The sequence below is a fragment of the Bison bison genome, unplaced genomic scaffold, assembly GCF_000754665.1.
Source record: "Bison bison bison isolate TAMUID 2011002044 unplaced genomic scaffold, Bison_UMD1.0 scf7180017864498, whole genome shotgun sequence".
Taxonomy (NCBI): Eukaryota; Metazoa; Chordata; class Mammalia; order Artiodactyla; family Bovidae; genus Bison; species Bison bison.
Genome location: NW_011495057.1, coordinates 11,461,682 through 11,481,324, shown reverse-complemented (window position 1 = coordinate 11,481,324; position 19,643 = coordinate 11,461,682). Strand labels below are relative to the sequence as shown.

General features: G+C 40.9%; 1 protein-coding gene across 1 annotated transcript in view; it reads left to right on the top strand.

Moving 5' to 3' along the window:
- Positions 1–19,643, top strand: part of GAREM (GRB2 associated, regulator of MAPK1) — a 234,592-nt gene that overhangs the window by 875 nt on the left and 214,074 nt on the right. Inside the window, exon 2 of the mRNA XM_010828995.1 lies at positions 7–103. Coding sequence (XP_010827297.1) covers positions 7–103 — 97 coding nt within the window. The remainder of the gene's footprint in view (positions 1–6; positions 104–19,643) is intronic.

The following is a 19,643-nucleotide window of genomic DNA, read 5'->3' as shown; positions in this document are numbered from 1 at the left end:
CTGGGCTGCAGCCTCAAGGATGTGAAGTGGAGCTCGGTGGCCGTTCCGCTCGACCTGCTGGTCAGCACTTACCGACTGCCCCAGATTGCGCGGCTGGACAGCGGTGAGTCCCCGCCCGCGAGCCGCAGTCTTGGCTGGGCTGTGCGCGCCTGTGCCGGGGAGGGTGGGACCCGGTGGGGAGTGGGCTGCCCGCCCCCCCCGCCGTTGGACTTGGCCCGAGCGGCTGCCGCAGCCCTGGCGCGTCGCTCTCAACTCCCCCCAGCAGCAGCTAGAGATGTGAAAATCAGAGCCCTTGCAGGATAATTAAAAAGGACGCCAAAAAAAAAAAAAAAAAAAAAAAAAAATAATACAACATTAGGGAAACCTCTGCAGATAGTAATCTTGGAGGCGAGCTGTCCCTCCCTACCCGCCTGCAAGAATTACTCAACCTGAGAAACCCTGAAGAGTTAGCTTAGGTAACTTTCTCACAAAATAATTGTGCTTTGGGTGGCATCTTTATTTTGGCAACTCTCCCCCTCCCCTCCCCAAGAAGGAGCAGATTTTAGGGGGAAAGGTCCTGGGTGACCAATGAAAGAGATCACATTTCTCAGAGACCTTTTATTACAGCTTGTCTGTTTTGTTTAAGTCAACTGAAAGTAATTTAGAGCTGTGTAGCAAATGTTTTTAGTAGAGGTGATGGTATGCTTAAGGTTAATTATTAGCTTAGTGCATTTCCAGCCTGGAAAAAAAACTGAAGTCCCGAAAACCTGTATTGACCTGGAACCTGAGCTCAATACTAAGACATGCTCTTGTTTCCTGAAATTGACAACCAGAGACTAACCCCACGTCTCCCAGCTGTTTGTTCTGCAGGTTGACATCTGCAAACAGGTAGATAGATGTGCATACTGTTAAGATACTTTTCGGTTTGAGAGCTGTGACAGACAAGGTGGCAGTTTAGGTGTGTTTTGCCTTTTGTGTTTTCGTAATAACTTCTGTTGATTTTGGCTTCGTGCGGTTTCAGACTGTTTGCAGAAACAAGCTGGCCTCTGCTATGGGGCTGCTTGAAGCACCTGGGCCCAGGCGGGCAGGCAAGTGTATAAAGCTGTGCTCTCGCCAAATCAGCACTGAGCAGAAAGGTGTCATTTCTGCTCAAAGGACTTGGGTTGCTCCTTTTTCTCTGGAGTCCAGGCATGTGTAACATGAGACGTTATAAGTGTCTAAAGGCATTTTTGTTCCCTTTCTTCTGAGGAGTTAGATTAGACGTTTAAAGTACTGATGTGAAAAATAAAGGCAGGAGAGTTCAGGATCACTGTAAAACAGTCTCCCCGTGCTTACTAGCTTTGTTTAATTGGTGGTGGTAGTCGTGGGCGTTGGGAATAAGCTAAGAGTTCGGAAAGTAGTGATGAAGGGCACGTGAGTTCAGGGATGGTCAGGTGGTATGTTTGAGGCATTTCTGCTTGGAGTGGGAGTGCTTTAAATATGTCTGCAGGTCTGAATCAGAGAGAGAGTGTGTGTGTACTCTGAGTTTCATTTATTCTTACATTGTATGCAATTGTGTATACTGAAAGGTTATAGAATTCCTCACTTTTTCCTATCTCTCATCTCTGCTCACATCACCAAAACTTACTAGCTAGATGGTGAACATGGATGTGTGTGGTGTAAAAGTCACCCAAAAGTTTCATTAAACAAAATTTTAAGAGGCTGAATGTCAGTTGCAGACATAACTTTCAGCTTTACAATCCACTTACCTCTCCCTGCCATTCATAAAAAGGATCTGAATCAGCAGTGTACTCATCCCACACTTCTTTTTCAAATTAGGACGTGGGTAGCAAGTCTTAACAGTGTGTCCTTTCAAGCTGTGGAATGGATTTTGATCACTGTGTGTAATTCCAATTCTGTATTGTAAAGTTTCTGTTATTACTGCTTGAGGATCACAGTGGCATATACAAATTTGGAATCATAGCCAAATACTGCTTTATACTTTGGTCCTTTCACTTAATCTCATCTTATTTAAAAAAAATTTTTTTTTTAAGCTGCATGCTGTTTCATGGGATGATGGCTGTACCATATATCGAGTCCCCTGCTGCTGCTAAGTCGCTTTAGTCGTGTCTGACTCTGTGCGACCCCGTGGACGGCAGCCCACCAGGCTCCCCTGTCCCTGGGATTCTCCAGGCAAGAACACTGGAGTGGGTTGCCATTTCCTTCTCCAATACATGAAAGTGAAAAGTCAAAGTGGACACCAAAGCTGCTTCATTTTATGAATTTTAAGTTGTGATGTAATGAATACTCTTATACATAAATCTATTTGTTTGGATTAGGATATATTCCTCCCCTGCTGAATAAGCATGTAAATCCTTTTTAAGTCCTTGTTACACATTGCCAAATTGCTTCAGAGACTAAAGGTTATACTCATGCTCAAGGGAGAATCATGGGAGTAGCAGTTTCCCTACAACCTTAAAATAATAAGTATTTTACAAACAACTAGAACCAATAAACTTTGCTAATTTGAAGGGCGGAAAGTGTTAGATTACCAATTAAATTTGGATAGACTTTAAAAGAGTTGGTCATAGATTCCATGTTTATTTTTTTAAATGTGTCACAGCAGTGCGCAGAACATGTTAAGGACATGCTGCCATGCTGTATGTGAAATTTGTGCAGCCCTCATTCCTGTGTATGTCCTTTTGCCAGCTTTAGTGCTGCAGGTACATTTTATACACACACACACATACATACACCCTATACTTAGACATGAAAGGTAGTCATTTTCCAAATCACTTGTTTTCAGAGAGGTTAGAAAGGAATGGAAAAACATGGCAGTAGTTGACATTATGCCAAGAGGAAACTATTGGCTGATTGTAAGCAATCATTTAAAAAAAAAATCAAACATCTAATTTCAGAACTGTTGATTATTGGATGCCTACTATGTGCTGGTCGGTTTCTAAGTGCTTGATGTATCTTGTCTCAAATCCTTAGCACTCCATTTTAAGGACTTTGGGAACCTGAGGTTTGGAGAAATTGAGCAACATACCTAGTAAATGATGGATTGTGATTTTTAGCCGACTTTCCAACTCTGAAGACAGACCTTTTATCTTAAACTGTACTACCTCCTTATACTAAACAGGAGTAGATTTAGAGTAGATCTAACGTCTGGTCTAAAGAGCCCCACCGTCTCTCTTGAGAGCTGGAGGACCGGAAAGTCAATATTTTTAGAACAGAGTAGACATCGAATTAAGTGCTGGCCTCATCCATCATATTTAGACGATTTTCTGCTTCCCAAAAGAGTGGCTGAAAAGCGGTAAGGGGCAGAGAAGAAAGTAAAGAATCAGAGAAAGAAGGCAAAAAGTAGAGTCTGAGGGCCAAGGGTATGTAGACATGCCTGTTGAGAGCACTTTAGGACGTTTGCCACATTTAACATACTAACTACACAGTAAGAGCTTTCCAGTTCTTTGCCTCCTGCATGTCACTCATGAATTGCCAGACACATTCACTGTTCCACTCCCAGTGGTGAAATTTGTCATCGTTTAAGATAAATACAAAATTAGTGAGTCTTTTTTGCCTGGGAAGTCCCATGGACAGAGGAGCCTGGCGGGCTATAGTCTGTGGGATCACTAGAGTCGGACATGACTTAGCGACTAAACCACCACCACCACCACAGTATGGCCTCATGAGTCTTTCTGGAGACTAAAAGAAAAGTAGAGGTTCTCCTTAAGAAAGACATCTCTTCAGCCAGAATCTCACGCCGTTCTGCAACGCAGTTAAAATCAGATATTTAACCTCATCATCAGTCTTGGAAACTGTTGGCTGTAGAACCAGGTTCAACAAATGTCTTTATGACCGGGAGGGTGGAGAGAATAATCCTCACCCATCATCAGCCCGTCCACACTTAGGGCTAGGTAGGTGGGGAAATTTTTCTTTTTTCTCTGTCTCTTCAGTATTTTTTCTTGGAAGGGCTCTGAAGAGCTGTTCTCCAGCCATACTCTTCCAACTTTTTTGCTCTTACAGCACCTGAAAGATTCTGTAAAAGCCTGTACTCTAAGCACATTTCAAGTTAATTGCTAAAACTTTTCATCTTAAATTTAAATAGTTGTAGAGGATGTTATTTTTCATCATACCATCAACGTTGACTTTTCAAGTTATTGCGTTGTTTAAAAAACTCTAGTAGAATCTATATTTGATTCCCTCATAACTTCTCTTATAGCTCAGTTGGTAAAGAATCTGCCTGTAACACAGGAGACCCTGGTTCAATTCCTGGGTCCGGAAGATCTCCTGCAGAAGGCATAGGCTACCCACTCCAGTGTTCTTGGGCTTCCCTTGTGGCTCAGCTGGTAAAGAAAGTGAAGTCACTCAGTCGTGTTTGACTCTCTGCTACCCAATGGACTGTAGCCTACCAGGCTCCTCCTTCCATAGGATTTTCCAGGCAAGAGTACCAGAGTGGGTTGCCATTTCCTTTTCCAGGGGATCTTCCCAACCCCGGGATCAAACCCGGGTCTCACGCATTGCAGGCAAACGCTTTACCCTCTGAGCCACCAAATCCATCTGCAACGCGGGAGACCTGAGTTCAATCTCTGGGTTGGGAAGATCTCCTGGGGAAGAGAAAGGCTACCCACTCCAGTATTCTGGCCTGGAGAATTTGGGTTGCAAAGAGTCAGACACGACTGAGTGACTTCCACTTCACTTCATGTTTGATTGTCAACGTTATTCATTTTTGAAATGCACGAATAAGTTCTTAACAGGTAAAATTTTTATGTCTTTCCTTTTTTCTCCTTAAATTCGTATTTCCATTTCCTTTCTCCTACAGAATTTTACTCCAATGGAATATAGTTTGTTTTTTTTTTTTTCTGTTAGAAGGAAGGGTTTATTACTTGCAGTAAATAAAGAGAACACCAGAGATCTTTCCCAAAGCAGTGTCTTATCGATCACTGCCTTACTTTCTGTACCAAAAAAAGAATATAAATCAAAAACTAGTATTTTGTATTTCATTTGGCCCTTTTTATTTAAATATTTCAGGTTGTTTAAAACAAAGAAGTGGAAATTACCTGTGTTAGGAAAGGAGATACTCAAATGCTGGAGACTTGCACTCCTCAGCAGGGATCAGCATTTTCATTTGTTCTTTTGTTAGTCGCCCCATTCCCTGGGATCTTTACACCCTGGGGTAATGCAGATTAGAAAGATCTGGTGAAGTTGATCCAGAGGACTGCTTTTGTAAAGTGGGAGAAGGACCTTTGGGAGGGGGAGGTAATAAAGGACAGCTGCCATTCATTGTAGGAGGGATGTTCTTCCATCACAGTTACAGTTTCAGGCAATCAGTTTTTAGACAGGAAAGTATTTGAAAGTTGGGGACTTGGAAATTGACTCACTTCAATGGTGACTCAGACGGTAAAGAATCCACCTGTAATGCAGGAGACCTGGGTTCGATCTCTGGGTTGGGAAGATCCCCTGGAGAAGGGCATGGCAACACACTCCAGTATACTTGCCTGGAGAATCCCATGGACAGAGGAGCCCGGTGGGCTACAGTCCATGGGGTTGCAAAGAGTTGGACATAACTGACTGACTAAGCACAACACATAGTTGTGATGATGAAGCCCTTGCGAAGTGTTGGCTTTGCTTCAGACACGTACCCTAGTTCAAAGAATGCTGGTCTAGAGCAGGAAAGATGAGTGTATGGTCCTGCTTGCTGAAAGAAAGAAGATGACATAGGCTGCATGAACTGCCAGGGAGAGAGAAATAAAGATGGTAGGCATTGGAGGCAGCTGCGTTGGGTGGATAGCTGCACTTTCTCTCTCTCCACCATGAGGAGGAAGCAGAGTTGATTCCAAGCCCCACGTGTGTGGCATGCTGGGGGCTTTGGTATTTGCTTTCTGCGGAGCTCCTTCTCTTAACTGTACTGTTCAAGTGCCTGGAGAGCTGATGGAGCAGAAACAACTGTGGCCACTCAGATGGCCGAGAGGCTCCACGTGGCTGTTGAAAGTGTCACAGGTGTTTTTAGATTCAAGTGTTATCTTTGAAATTTTTAGTAGGCACTCATCAATGCTTTTATTGGATTGAAGATGATTTTCTGAGAATCTGTAGTTGAATAACTGTTAGCAGGAAAGAGGTGCCTAGTGTGTTATACACAAGGTAGGTTTTGAAGAAAGTCTCTTGAATATTCTTTTATATACTGTCATTTTCCTCTAGTTATCATGTATTTGAGTTGGCCATGCATAACAGGATCTTGTGGAGGACGGTGGATGGTTATCAACATTTAGACTCGTAAGATGAGATTTGGACATGGCTCCTTATTTTAAATGCTCTTGCTTTTCAAATAAGATGTCGATTTTGAAAGTCTTAAGGGAGTATCCACATGATGAGAAAAAAAGAATCTTGAGATGCTCAGTTCATCTGTAAAAGGAAAACTGGTTTGATCATTGCGATTGACTGTATCATAGTTTAAAGAGAGTATTTTAGTCTCTTTACCTCATTTGGCTTCCTTATTGAAATACCAAGTTCTAGTCGACCAGCTTGTAAACTCATTTATTTTTGTCTGAGATTCCTGAGGTATCTGTCTTTTCACTAAAAAAGCTCCAGTTCTAGGAAGACTCATAAACTCCTTCTTGTCTTTAGCAGGACTATCAATCTTAAAAAAACCAGCTATTATATGCAACTTGAAAAATAACTCTTTATTGTTTACGTATTATTTTGTCATACTTGATAAAATATAAAATGCTTGCTAAAATATTTTTTAAATCTCATGGGATTAATTCTTCTTTAGATGACATTTCCACATGAAGTTGTTTCCCCACATCTCAAACCTCCACCCCCTATTCCCAGTTTCATAAGAACATTTACCCAAATTTCATTAAAAGGATAAAAAATTTAATAAATTATCATGATTTCCCAGCTCCTAGCACACTTCCTGGTATGTAGGAGGCATTCAGTAAGAATTTAATGAATGAATGAATAAATCTCAATGTTAAAATTTTTAAGGTCCAAAGTAGATTACTAAAGCTGTCTATGGCCTCTGCAAGTCTAACAGAATTTAACTTTTGATTCAGTTGAGATACACAGACTAAGGTGGTAGGTCCTAAAATTAGCAGTAGGAAAAATAGAGACTGGTAAGATCATGATGAAATAATGATTCTTAGGTTCATTAGTTATCCATCTTTAAATAAATTATTTCTAGCAATTAAAACTCATTTTTTAAAGGCCTTTTTTTTCTCTTTGCTTTCTTACTCGTTCTTTCATTCTGAAATTCAGATGACTTCTTCACATGTTACATGTAGTATGTCATTAAATTTTTAGCCTTCTATCACCTAGAATGCCATACATCTTTGGAGCTAGTCAACTCTTACAATAAGAAAGAACCTGATTGGATAGCCAGCTCACCATTTAACTATCCATTGTTTCATCTTTTCAGAGCATCAGGGGTTTTACTTCTAAGCAAAGCAAGCTGCTTCGTTTAAGTAGTGTTGCAAAACTACTACTGCTAATTTGGTACAGTTGTTGTTTTCCTAGAATAGCCCCAAGATTGACTTGAAACCATAGTCTCTTAATCCCAGACAATGAGTTTCCTTTTATGCCATTGCAGGAGTATTACATAGTGGTAGGAGGAGGAGGAAAACGCAGTTTTCCTGAGCCCTTTTCTAGCTCTGTGGATGAATTACTTTATACTATAAGGCAAGTCATTTTAATTGATTCTGCTAATTCTTAAACCTACTTTGAAATAAATATTTAAATATCACTTGAGCTTTGATGGCTTAATGGTTGTTTAATGAATATCAAGTTATTGAATTTAAAATGCAATGTGAAGTCATAGTTATGAAGCTGTTATTTAGATTAATATGTAACATGTACAGTAAGTTATTATGATTAGGTCTGATTATAGCTTAGAGAGGAATAGAATTGTGAGCAGAGCTTATGTGTGTATCCTTGTGAAGATTTTTGAATAGGCTGTGTTCTGTTGTTTTTTTCCGTTCAGTAAAGAAAAATTTCCTCGGTAAGTTCCCCTCCCCCTGCAAAGTGATAGTTTTCTCAGTAATAGATGTTAAGATGTTAGAAATGAAACTTTGCTCTTGATAATTAGTTCAAATTGACAGTATTTTCCTCCTAGCAGGAAACTAGATTCAAATACCTAAAAGTAACTGGAAAAGGGTAAATATTTACTTTGCTATTTTTAAACATATCTGTTATCTTGTAGGTAATTAGGAAGCATTGATTGTAAGAGACTTTGTCATCCATTCAAAAAAAGGTTAATGAAATGCCAGAGGAAACTCGCTTGAATAACTCCAGGACATTCATCCACGCAGATGCCACTCTCTTCCTTGAGTGGGCAAGTAAGGGATGGCTAGAATCAAAGACCTAATATCTATTTTATTGTCATTCCTGATCCTCTGTAGCTTATCTTATGAATCCTTCACTTTGTTTCAGGTTAACATATAAAGTAATAAGGAATCCATTTTTACCTTGGATCACTGACTCATAAAATCAATCAAACACCAGACCCAAGTTAAAAATAATTTAATTAGTTATGCCTAAAGAGAGCACGCTCATGAAGGTTCAGATTACTTAAAAATAAATAACATAAAGCTTTATTAAGATATTCTACTTTTATTTTTTCCTGTTTATTTTGGTCCACTCTTTGGTCTGTTAAGAGGAAGGGAGCCACGGAGAATAGACAAGATCAAGAGAAAAATTTTCAGAAGCTTATCATGGCTAGGTACATCACTTTAGGTTCATTTTAACTGTATGTAACAGGACCAAAAATAATAATAATAGCAATAATGGCTTATCCAACATGGAGATTTCTTTCTTTCTCAAATAACAAAAGTCTGAAGAAACATGGCCCAGAATGACAGGGCAGAATGACAAGAACCCAGGCTTCTCATGGCTTTCTGCTCTGTCATCCTCAGTAGGTAGTTTTCACTTCATGGTTCTCAGTGGCTGCTGGAGCTCTAGCCATCATGTCTGCATCCCAGATAGAAGGAAGGGCCCAAGGGTATGTCTCACCATCGATGCTGCACCGCCTTGCACTCACATCTCATTGGTCAGGACTTACATACTGCTATGTGGACAGGAAGGCGAGTGGAATCTTAATTGGGCACAGTGCAGGAAAGGGGGTCATTGAATATTGGGAGTTACCCGTCAGCCTCTGCCTTTTAGATTTTTGCCTTGATGCCTTGCATTTTCTTTTTTCTTCTACCCAGAACTTACTAAAACAGTCATGCCTTGGGCCCCATTTCCTAGACATTTCCTTGTTTGGGTTCTTCTGCAGTTAAGAGAGTAGGAACTTCTTGCCCCAACTTTTCTCTCTTCATCCTTGAGCTAAAACCTTAAAGCGGCTCTGTATAAGAGGCTCTTTATTAGAGTTGTTGTATACTTAAGAGTATAAGTTGTATACTCTTAAGACATTGTTGGAAGGCACTCTCGCATTCTTTTTTGGTTTGCCTACTTTTCAGATTTTGCCCTTGACCTGATGCACACAATGGGGATAGTTGTCCAATTTTTTAAACTATTTCTTTTGCCAGAGAGGCTTAGTGGTTGGTTTTTTGGTTTTTTTTTTAAACATACTTACTATTCCCCACTGTCACCCCCAATATCATTATTATAGAGAGTTTTACTATGGAAACATAGAAAATGACAGAAATGAATATCAATGTTAATTCCAGAGGTTATATAATTGTTATGTAACCGTTATTAACATTTTCCTATTATGCAGGCACGCCACGTACATGGAGAATGTATATAAAGTGAGACTAAACTGTATATGTGCTTGGTTGCTAAGTCGTGTCTGATTCTTTGTAACCCCATGGACTGTATAGCCTGTCAGCCTCTTCTGTCCATGGGATTTCCCAGCAAGAATACTCTAGTGGGTTGCCATTTCATCCTCCAGGGGATCTTCCTGACCCAGGAATGGAACTTGAGTCTCCTGCGACTCTTGCCTTGGTGGGAGGGTTGTTTACCACTGAGCCACCCGGGAAGCCCTAAACTGTATATGAAAATGAAAGTGTTATTCTTTCAGTCATGTCTGATTCTTTGTGACCCCATGAACTGTAGCCTTCCTGGTTCCTCTGTCCATGGGATTCTCCAGGCAAGAATACTGGAGTGGGTTGCCATTCCCTTCTCCAGCGGATCTTCCCATCCCAGGGAGCGAACCTGGGTCCCCTGCATTTCAGGCAGATTCTTTACTGTCTGAGCCGCCAGGGAAGCCCAAATTGTATATAAAACTTAAAATTTTACATTCTATCGTGAGCATTTTCCTTCATTATTAATCTTCTTTGAAAATAAAATTGTCATGACCGAATGCAATTCTGTTGTTACCAATTAACCATTATTTATTTGACCATTTTCTGCTTGCTAGACATTCAGTTGTTTTGAGTGTCATTTTTTGAGGCTATCTTTATACTTAAATTTGTCTGTTTTGTACATCATTCATTATTTGAGGTTCCTGGAAGTGGGATTAAAAAAAAATTTTTTTTTTTTAGGTTGTTGATGCGTATTGCTAATTGTAGCCAGGAAAGTTTGCACCATTAGCAGTTAATATCAGTGTGCATCATTGAATATCAGAGTTTTTTTTTCAGTCTTTGCTAATTTAGGTGATCTAAAAATTGGTACTTTTTCTAATTTGCATCACTTTGAAGGCTACTAGAATAAATTCAATGATTGTTTCATATTGTGAATTTTATAAGTTAGTTATTCAGTTGTTTTCGGTAGAATTTTTTTTTCCTCCAAAGCTCCTGTAATAAAAATGAAATCCTAGTGTCCTTTATTCTTGTTTTTTTTTTTTTTTGTAGGATGTTTATAATAATCTCTAGGCTTCATGGGGGTTTAATCACTTTATAAACTTTTGTTCCATTTTTCTCTGGTTAACGTTCATAAATAGGCATTACCTGTTTCTGAAATTGAATAATTATGGTTAATTACTTTTCTTCATCAAGTTGGATATTGGATTTAAATATTATGTTCAGTATTGCATTGTGGTCAGTCAATAATCTCATGAAAATCTTGGTAAAAACCATATTGTGTGTTAGCAATTATAATTGTACAATATTTAAGTTCAAGTCATGGATAGTTCCTCGTTGGTACGTCACTGTTGACAAATTCCTGTACATTGCCTAAAACTAAGCTGCCAAGCTATGTTCATCACTATTTGATTTTAAAGACTAAGAATGAATGAATACGTTTATGAAAATGTCATTATTTTTATATGTAATCTATAATGAACCCTGAAGTGCTGCATTTAGGGCAGTTAGAGTTTCTGTTCCATTTCCTATTCTTTCTTCTTGTAAGAGTTAGGTTTCAGCAACTTGAGAGCCTGTTGAAGCTTAGAATCTGAGTATGAATGCAGGAGAATAAATGCTAGAGATTCACAGGTAACTTCAAGACCAGGAGGGAAGCAAATGTGATAGTTTGAATGTCATTTCATTTCCTCTGCTGAATATCTGTGCAAGTGTCGACGTCAGTGTAATGGTTAAGAAGAAGGGAACCAGAGATAAGAGGAGGCAAGCTGGGTTTAATTCTCTCTATGTATAGGCAGTGATTGATGGGGGAATCAAAAATGTTTTCTGTTGCCAGCTTGACACCTGAGGACTCTATAAATAGTTGTCTTTATCAGAAGGTTGAGGTGGCAGTTGCTGAAAGCACAGTACAAGATGACTTTAAGAGAATCTTTTAGCATCAGAGAAGAACCCTCAAGCCAACTTCACAGAGGATCAGGGAATTCTGAAATTGTTCTTGCCCTCCCTCCAGTTTGCTGTCTTCTTGACTCAGCTGGGAAGATTTCAATCTGAGCAGGTTGTTCACAGTTTGAGTACAATCGATGTCAGAGGAGTTTCATGCTAATAAGTGGAGACTAGACAGGGAAGGAAGAAGGGAAATATATGAACTAAGTTATAAACATCATTTACAGTCTATCTAGTTTTTTAAATTGTCACAATGAAATAGAATTTCATTTCTCCCAATTATAAACATCATGCATTCACTATTAAGAATTTGAATACATGGAAATATGTAAAAACTTAAGGTTATCTGAGGTCCCACCACCCTGAGATAACCGTGATTGTCCTTTCATGCATCCCCTATTCTCTTCTCTCCCACACTCTTATAATTTTAGAGAAATGAGACATTTTAGCTACCACTTTTTTTGTTTCTCCCTTCACGTCAACCCTCATGCCTCCAATCCAATCCTGTCTACCCACACAATCCACTTTAATAATGCAGGAGTTTGCTTCATATTTCCTCCCTACTCATATAATCCTGCATTGACATTAGATGTGTAGTCCACCCCTAGTATCTTTGGGGAATTGATTCCAGAATTCCTGCAGTTACCAAAATCCATCGATGCTGAAGTCTGTATAGTAAACTGGCCATAGTACAGTGACCCTCAGTATCCATGGACTCTACACCCACAGATCCAACCAACCTTCATACAAAGACATATACTGAAATAGGATTCTGTCCTTGCTTTGTGAAAATGGGATTGTATTATATCTATTAATACTTGTATATTATACATACTTCTTGACTTCCTGTTTATGTCACTCTTGAGAATCTTTCTAAATCATCTGGTATAAAACAGATTCATTCCTTTTTAACAGCTGCATAATATTCCATGATGCAGATCTACTCATTCTTCTGTTGATTGATGTCCAACTTATTTCTAGTTATTGGCCTCTGTTAATTATACTTCACTAAACCTGTGGTATTGGAGAAGACTCTTGAGAGTCCCTTGGGCTACAAGGAGATCCAACCAGTCCATTCTGAGGGAGATCAGCCCTGGGATTTCTTTGGAAGGAATGATGCTAAAGCTGAAACTCCAGTACTTTGGCCACCTCATGCAAAGAGCTGACTCATTGGAAAAGACTCTGATGCTGGGAGGGATTGGGGGCAGGAGGAGAAGGGGATGACAGAGGATGAGATGGCTGGAAGGCATCACCGACTCGATGGATGTGAGTCTGGGTGAACTCCGGGAGTTGGTGACGGACAGGGAGGCCTGGCGTGCTGTGATTCATGGGGTCGCAAAGAGTCGGACACGACTGAGCGACTGATCTGATCTGAAACCTCCTCAAGGCTTCCCTTGTGGCTCAGGCGGTAAAGCGTCTGCCTACAATGCGGGAGACCTGGGTTCTATCCCTGGGTTGGGAAGTTCCCCTGGAGAAGAAAATGGCAACCCACTCCAGTATTCTTGCCTGGAAAATCCCATGGATGGAGGAGCCCAGTAGGCTACAGTCCATGGGGTCACAAAGAGTTGGACACGACTGAGCCACTTCACTTCACTTCAAACCTCCATGTATGTAATGTCATTCATTTGTTCATTATTTCTATAAAATTCTGTGGTTTCTATCACATACCTTGTACTTGTCCCCCAAAACATCTTTGATGACTGTCTTCCTGATTCTCTTAATCTCACATGCAAGGACGAAAATTAAATCCTTTTAGAAGAAACAATTTAGGGAAAGTAGGTGTTCTATCCCAGTACATGCATGGTAAGTCGCTTCAGTCGTGTCTGACTCTTTGCGACCTCATGGACTGTAACGAGGCCCTCCAGGCTCTTCTGTCCATGGGATTTCCCAGGCAAGAATACTGGAGTGGGTTGCCATTTCCTCCTCCAGGGGTCTTGCTGACCCAGGGGTCAAACCTGCATCTCCTGCATTGGCAGGTGGATTCTTTATCACTGAGCCACCTGGGAACCCTCTGTCCCAATATCAAAACCCAATTCACAGAAGTGGAACTGATTTAATAGAAGTTGCTGAAATGCTGTCTGAAAAGTCAGAAACAATACTCATTTCCATTATTGATGTATGAAAATACCATTTCTCCAAATCTGTGACAACCATTAGATACAAAGTGTACAAGCAGCATTTGCCAGCCTAATGGATACAAAATAAGATCTTTGCTATGTTAAGTTGCATTTCTCTGACCATTAGTGATTTTTGTGCCCTTTTTATGTATCTGTTTATCACTTAGACATACTCTTCTGCAAATTGAAATAATTTTTACTAGTTTTTCTGTTGCATATTTATTCTTGGCAATTTCTAGATGCCGTTTGTGTATTATAGAGATATTTTTTATTTACATTTACTGAATCTGTTGACTTTGTTTATATTATATATATATCCATTCAAGAGCTTAAATTTTTTATTTAGACCAGTCTCCTTTTCCTGTGTTTTCACTCTTGGCTGAGAAAGTGACTCCTGGATTATATATGCATTTTCTTAGATATTCTAGGAAGATTTTTTAATTTTACGTCTTTAGTCTGTCTGGAATTAATTTTTGCATATGACATAAGATTTTTATTTTCTTCCAGACTGTTGTTGTGCCAGTCCATTTATTCAGAAGTAGGCTTACTAAATTGAACTATCTTTGTCAAATTTGTTTTGTTCTTTAACAGCAGAAAATCCACACTTCACCCTTACTTGTCTTTCAGGGATTGCCTTGGGATGTGATGGAAAAACATATATGGTTACCGAAATCTGAAAACAGTCCCGTTATTCCCCGAAGAAAAGGAGTTTGGCTAGATCTGCCCCTAACCTTGCTTTACTCTTTCTTTCCAATAGCTGTGGGAGGCCTGAGATTTGTTTTTCTAAAGAAAATTTTAATTCATTTGAAAGTCAGTGCTACCCTGGTGAGTCTGGGAAATGATAGTAACTTGTTAAATGCCTTCTGAAAGCACAGACCAGATGCTTTGGCAATAAGTTTTCTCCAGGGAAGAATTTGTTTTAAAATGATACTTTACTAAGCTGCTCTGTGTGTGTGTGTGTGTGTGTGTGTGTGTGTGTGTGTAAAAGAGTTTGCACCTTTTCAAAATTTCAGAAGAATTGCAAGTTGAGCTCAGCTTGTTTTTTTAAACTACTTAATTGAAAGTATATTGATTTACCTCATTATTTTGGGGATAAGGAACATACTTCACATACTATTCTTAACGTGTATGTGTGTTTCTTGCTTAAAAACCCCATATTGACTCACATCTGTTCATTTTTAAAGGCTTAAATTTCTCTTATGTTCCGTACCTCCCCACAAATCGTGGATGGCATTGTCTTCCTCATTCCTCTTAATTTCATGTGCAAGGAGCAAAATTAAATCTTTGTAGGAAAAACACAGGGAAATGTGGATGTGATATCTCAGTGTCCCAAACTGCATGAAAAAATGAGAAATAAGTGCAAGAAGAGAATTCATACAGAGATCATTCTCTGAGACTTTTTCTACAGTACGTTATGACCTTTGTGCAGATCTACAGCAAAATCTCAATCCTGCATTCCAGAAAGTCCTCCAGACTTTATGAGCTTGGAGTCGGGTGTGTTTAAAAGTTTCATCACTTCTCTTTTTAGATGTCTTTCTTAGAGCAGGGATCCTGTCTTCTCTTTCCATTGTAACATTTCACAGGGTCTTCTCTTTCCATTGTAGCATTTCACAGGGGCCACCAGATGTGACCCTGCCCCGTGGACCTCTGGACAGTCTGGCTTGTCCCTATTTGCAAGCTCTGCTCGCAGACACACACAGGTGTACACACTGTATTCTTCTGACCTTTTACCAAGTTCTGGACTTGGAAAGAAGGGACAATAATACCAGCAGCCACATCTTTCTGCTTCAGCTCAAGAGTTTTAGAGTCTTTCCCAGTATTCTGACTTCTCAAAATCTCTCAAGCCTTAAAGAGACCTAATATGCATTTGTGCTCAGTCACTCTAGTGTCCAACTCTTTGCGACCCCATGGACTGTAGCCCCCCCACCCGGCTCCTCTGTCCATGGCATTTCCCAGGCAAGAATACTGGAATGGATTGCCATTTCCTCCTCCAGGGGATCTTCCCAAACCAGGGATTGAACCCACATCTCCTGTGTCTCCTGCATTGCAGGTATTCTTTACTGCTGAGCCAATGTCTTAATTTAGGACTTAGTGAATTGTAATTACATATATTAAGAGAGTTGGACTGTGAAGAAAGCTGAGCGCTGAAGAATTGATGCTTTTGAACTGTGGTGTTGGAGAAAGCTCCAACCAGTCCATTCTAAAGGAGATCAGCCCTGGGTGTTCTTTGGAAGGAATGATGCTAAAGCTGAAACTCCAGTACTTTGGCCACCTCATGCGAAGAGTTGACTCATTGGAAAAGACTCTGATGCTGGGAGGGATTGGGGGCAGGAGGAGAAGGGGACGACAGAGGATGAGATGGCTGGATGGCATCACTGACTCGATGGACATGAGTTTGAGTGAACTCTGGGAGTTGGTGATGGACAGGGAGGCCTGGCATGCTGCAATTCATGGGGTTGCAAAGAGTCGGACGTGACTGAGCAACTGAACTGAACTGAACCTCATGAAAAGGTGAAAAATATTCTGAGGCTTAGTGAAGCCAACTCAGTGTTAAAATATTGTTGGTAGACCATTGATATTTGGTTGTACTGTTTAATCAGAAGATTTTTAATTTGTGAGAACGTATGTCAGAGTAGAAATGAACATATTTCACTGATTCTAAGGTACATGTTTCAATATCTATGAGATTGGGATGATAATTAATGGTGTCTCATAGTTTAATCAGCAGCGTTTATTCTTCTTGATTGTTGTAAAATAATGATTGTATTGCAAGTGATGGCATCCTAAACTATATGAACTGTGATAGTTTCATGGAGTATCTTTGCATCAGATCATTTCAAGTGCAAAGCATACGTGTAAAACAAGGATTCTTAGTGGATGTCACTCTACAGGGTAGAAGATAATCCAGACTGAAAATCAAGGAATGTTCCGTGTAATCCATCTCTAACTGAGAAAATATCAAGGTTACATTTATCACTTAACAGACAAGGCAAGGTTCCCTGTTGTATACAATCACAGCATAATTTTCCATCATCCCACATTTTCCAACTTTAAAATATTTGACTTGTTACGACCTCCATAAGGCAGAGACTGTGTCTTTCATGTTCCCCATTGTGTTTCCAGCACCCAACGTGGTTTCCAAACTCTGTCACCTTGGCAACAGGAGGGCGTTCAGTAGAACTTGGTTTAAGCACTCTTCTCTGGCACAATATACAGCGCGCGCATACACACACACACTCTCTCTCTCACAGTGCAGTGAGTTGAATGGCAGCTTCCAAAAAGACATGTCCATGTCCAGATCACAGGAACCTGTGTGTTAGCTTCTTCACAAAAGGAATTTTTCCAGATGAATTTTGAGATGAAATCAACCTGGATTATACAGATCCACTGACCTGTGTCATTCCAAGAGGAAGGCAGAGGGAGTTTGAGACAGATTCAAGAGGAGGGAGAGCCTGGAGCGACAGAGCCACAAGCCAGGGTTTACCTGAAGCCACCAGAAGCTGGAAGAGGCAAGGGTCCACAATCTTTCCAGCACCTTCCAAGAAAGCAGTCTTGATTTTGGACTTTTGGCCTTCAAAACTGAGCATAAGTTTCTGTTGTTTTAAGGCACTCAATGTGTGGAAATTTATTATGGCAGCCAGAGGAAACTGCTGTATATATATATACTCACACATGCACAGAAGCACACACACATGTGTGAACACACACAAGTTTTGCTGGCCTATAAGTAAAATGTCAGATAATTTTTTTTAACATTAGAAGCTATAAATATATAACGTCCTTTTCTGGATTTTCCCAGTGTGGACTTTACCCTAACATCCATCAGTAGGCTGATGGATAAGCAGGATTATGGAATGTGGTTTTCACTCTGTGTTTGCTGCACAGCTGTGGCTCACATGCTCACTGTCTTTATCAGCATAATGTCAAGTGCTGGCAACACGAAGGTGAATAAGCACTGTCCTGATGCTCAGGGAATTCCGAGGCCCACTGAGTAGGTAGATGCTTAGAAATAACTATTGTCATATAATAAGCATGGACATGCTTCATCCCAGAGGTAGGTTAATATTGCCAGCAGCTCCGGAGGCAGGTTTCACAGAAACTGTTCTTTGACCACCGAGCCAGGCCCAGACAGAGTGAGTAGGATTTCAGTGGGTTTAGAGGAGGGAGGCTGCTATTCCGGCCCGAGGTTAGGAATATCCTGAACAGAGGCGTGGAAGGGGGTGGGAGGATCTTGAAGAGCTTCACATGTTTATCCTGTGGCTTAGCTGATGGCTCTTAGCCTTTCCCCCGCCTTCTAGGACACAGATAACAGGTGGTGTGATAACACACTCCCCTGCAGCGTATCTGCTCAAGTCCCACATCTTGGTGCACTTCAGTGTGAAATAGTAAATAACGAACCGCAGAGACATGTTGCAGCCCACGTCTCCCAGTTCCCAGACCAACAAGGATTTTTTTTTCCCCCTAATAATGTATAAGCTGCAAATATCGGGAGCCATCTCCGGAGAGGCTCCCAGGAGGGGAGAATCTTGGGCCATGTGCACTTCCTTGCCCAGCTAATGATAAACTCCATCTCTTTCTGTCTCAAGAAAACCTGTTAGAGAACAAGCTTGTGGTTGCTGTGAGAAGGGTGAGGGAAGGGATAGTTAGGGAGTTTGGGATAGACTTGTGCACACTGCTATATTTAAAATGGATAACCAACAAGGACCTGCTGGATAGCGCAGGGAACTCTGCTCAGTGTTACGTGGCAGCCTGGATGGGAGGGGAGTTTGGAGGAGAATGGATACAGGCGCATGTATGGCTGAGTCCCCCTGAAACTATCCCAACATTGTTAATTGGCTGTACTCCAATACAAAATAAAAAGTTAAAAGAAAAAAAGAAAACTTGTTAGGGTTCGTGAGTCACATTTTCAGAGAGGAACTTGAATCCATTCCAGTTTTTATTTTAGGAATAAATTATCTCACAGACTTCTTCATATTTCACTTAGTCCTAGTACTGAGCAACATAGTCTGCAGCCAGCATGTCATCACATCACGGTTGCCGATGGGTGTTTGGACAAAGAGCTCATCTTTGTTCCTGTGCTCCTAGCATGGTCCCCCTGTGGGAGCACTCCTCCATTGGTGGTTAACATGAACCAAGGGGAAATGTCAGAAGGCTTTCAATATGGAAAATCACATTTAGATTTTTAGAAGGATCACACTCGTATCATTTTGGAAGGTCACTTAGAGCAAGAAGAAACTGGAATTATAGAAAGACAATATTTGGAAGCCGTGGGTTTATAATCAAGGAGAAAGATGGCCTCCAGCCAAATCTAAAATGGGACTGTAGAGGAGGGGTGATGCAGAGGAGGGGTGATGCCCTGGAAATAATTTTCAAGGTGAGATTTCCAGGATGGCTGTATGAGGAGGAGAGACGCGCTCAGGAGTCCTGAGGCTCCTGGCGCGGGTGCTGATGTCCTTGTCAGAGGTGAGAACACAGATGGAGAAGCAGATTGCAGGTGAGGCCATTAGTCAGGGTAGGCCAGGTGCGGCTGTGGTGTGTGTGCTGTGTGCTAAATCACTTCAGTTGTGTCTGACTCTCTGCGACCCTACGGACTGACTGTTGCTGGCCAGTTTCCTCTATGGGATTCTCCAGGCAGGAATACTAGAGTGGGTTGCCATGCCCTCCTCCAGGGGATCTTCCCAACCCAGGGATTGAACCCATGTCTCTTAAGTCTCCTGCATTGGCAGGCGGGTTCTTTACCACTAGGTCCACCTGGGAAACCTGTGGTCTGGAGGCTGTGGTGAAAGTGAAAGTGAAGTCACTCAGTCGTGTCTGACTGTTTGGGACCCCATGCACTGTAGCCTATCAGGCTCCTCCGTCCATGGGATTTTCCAGGCAAGAGTGCTGGAGTGGA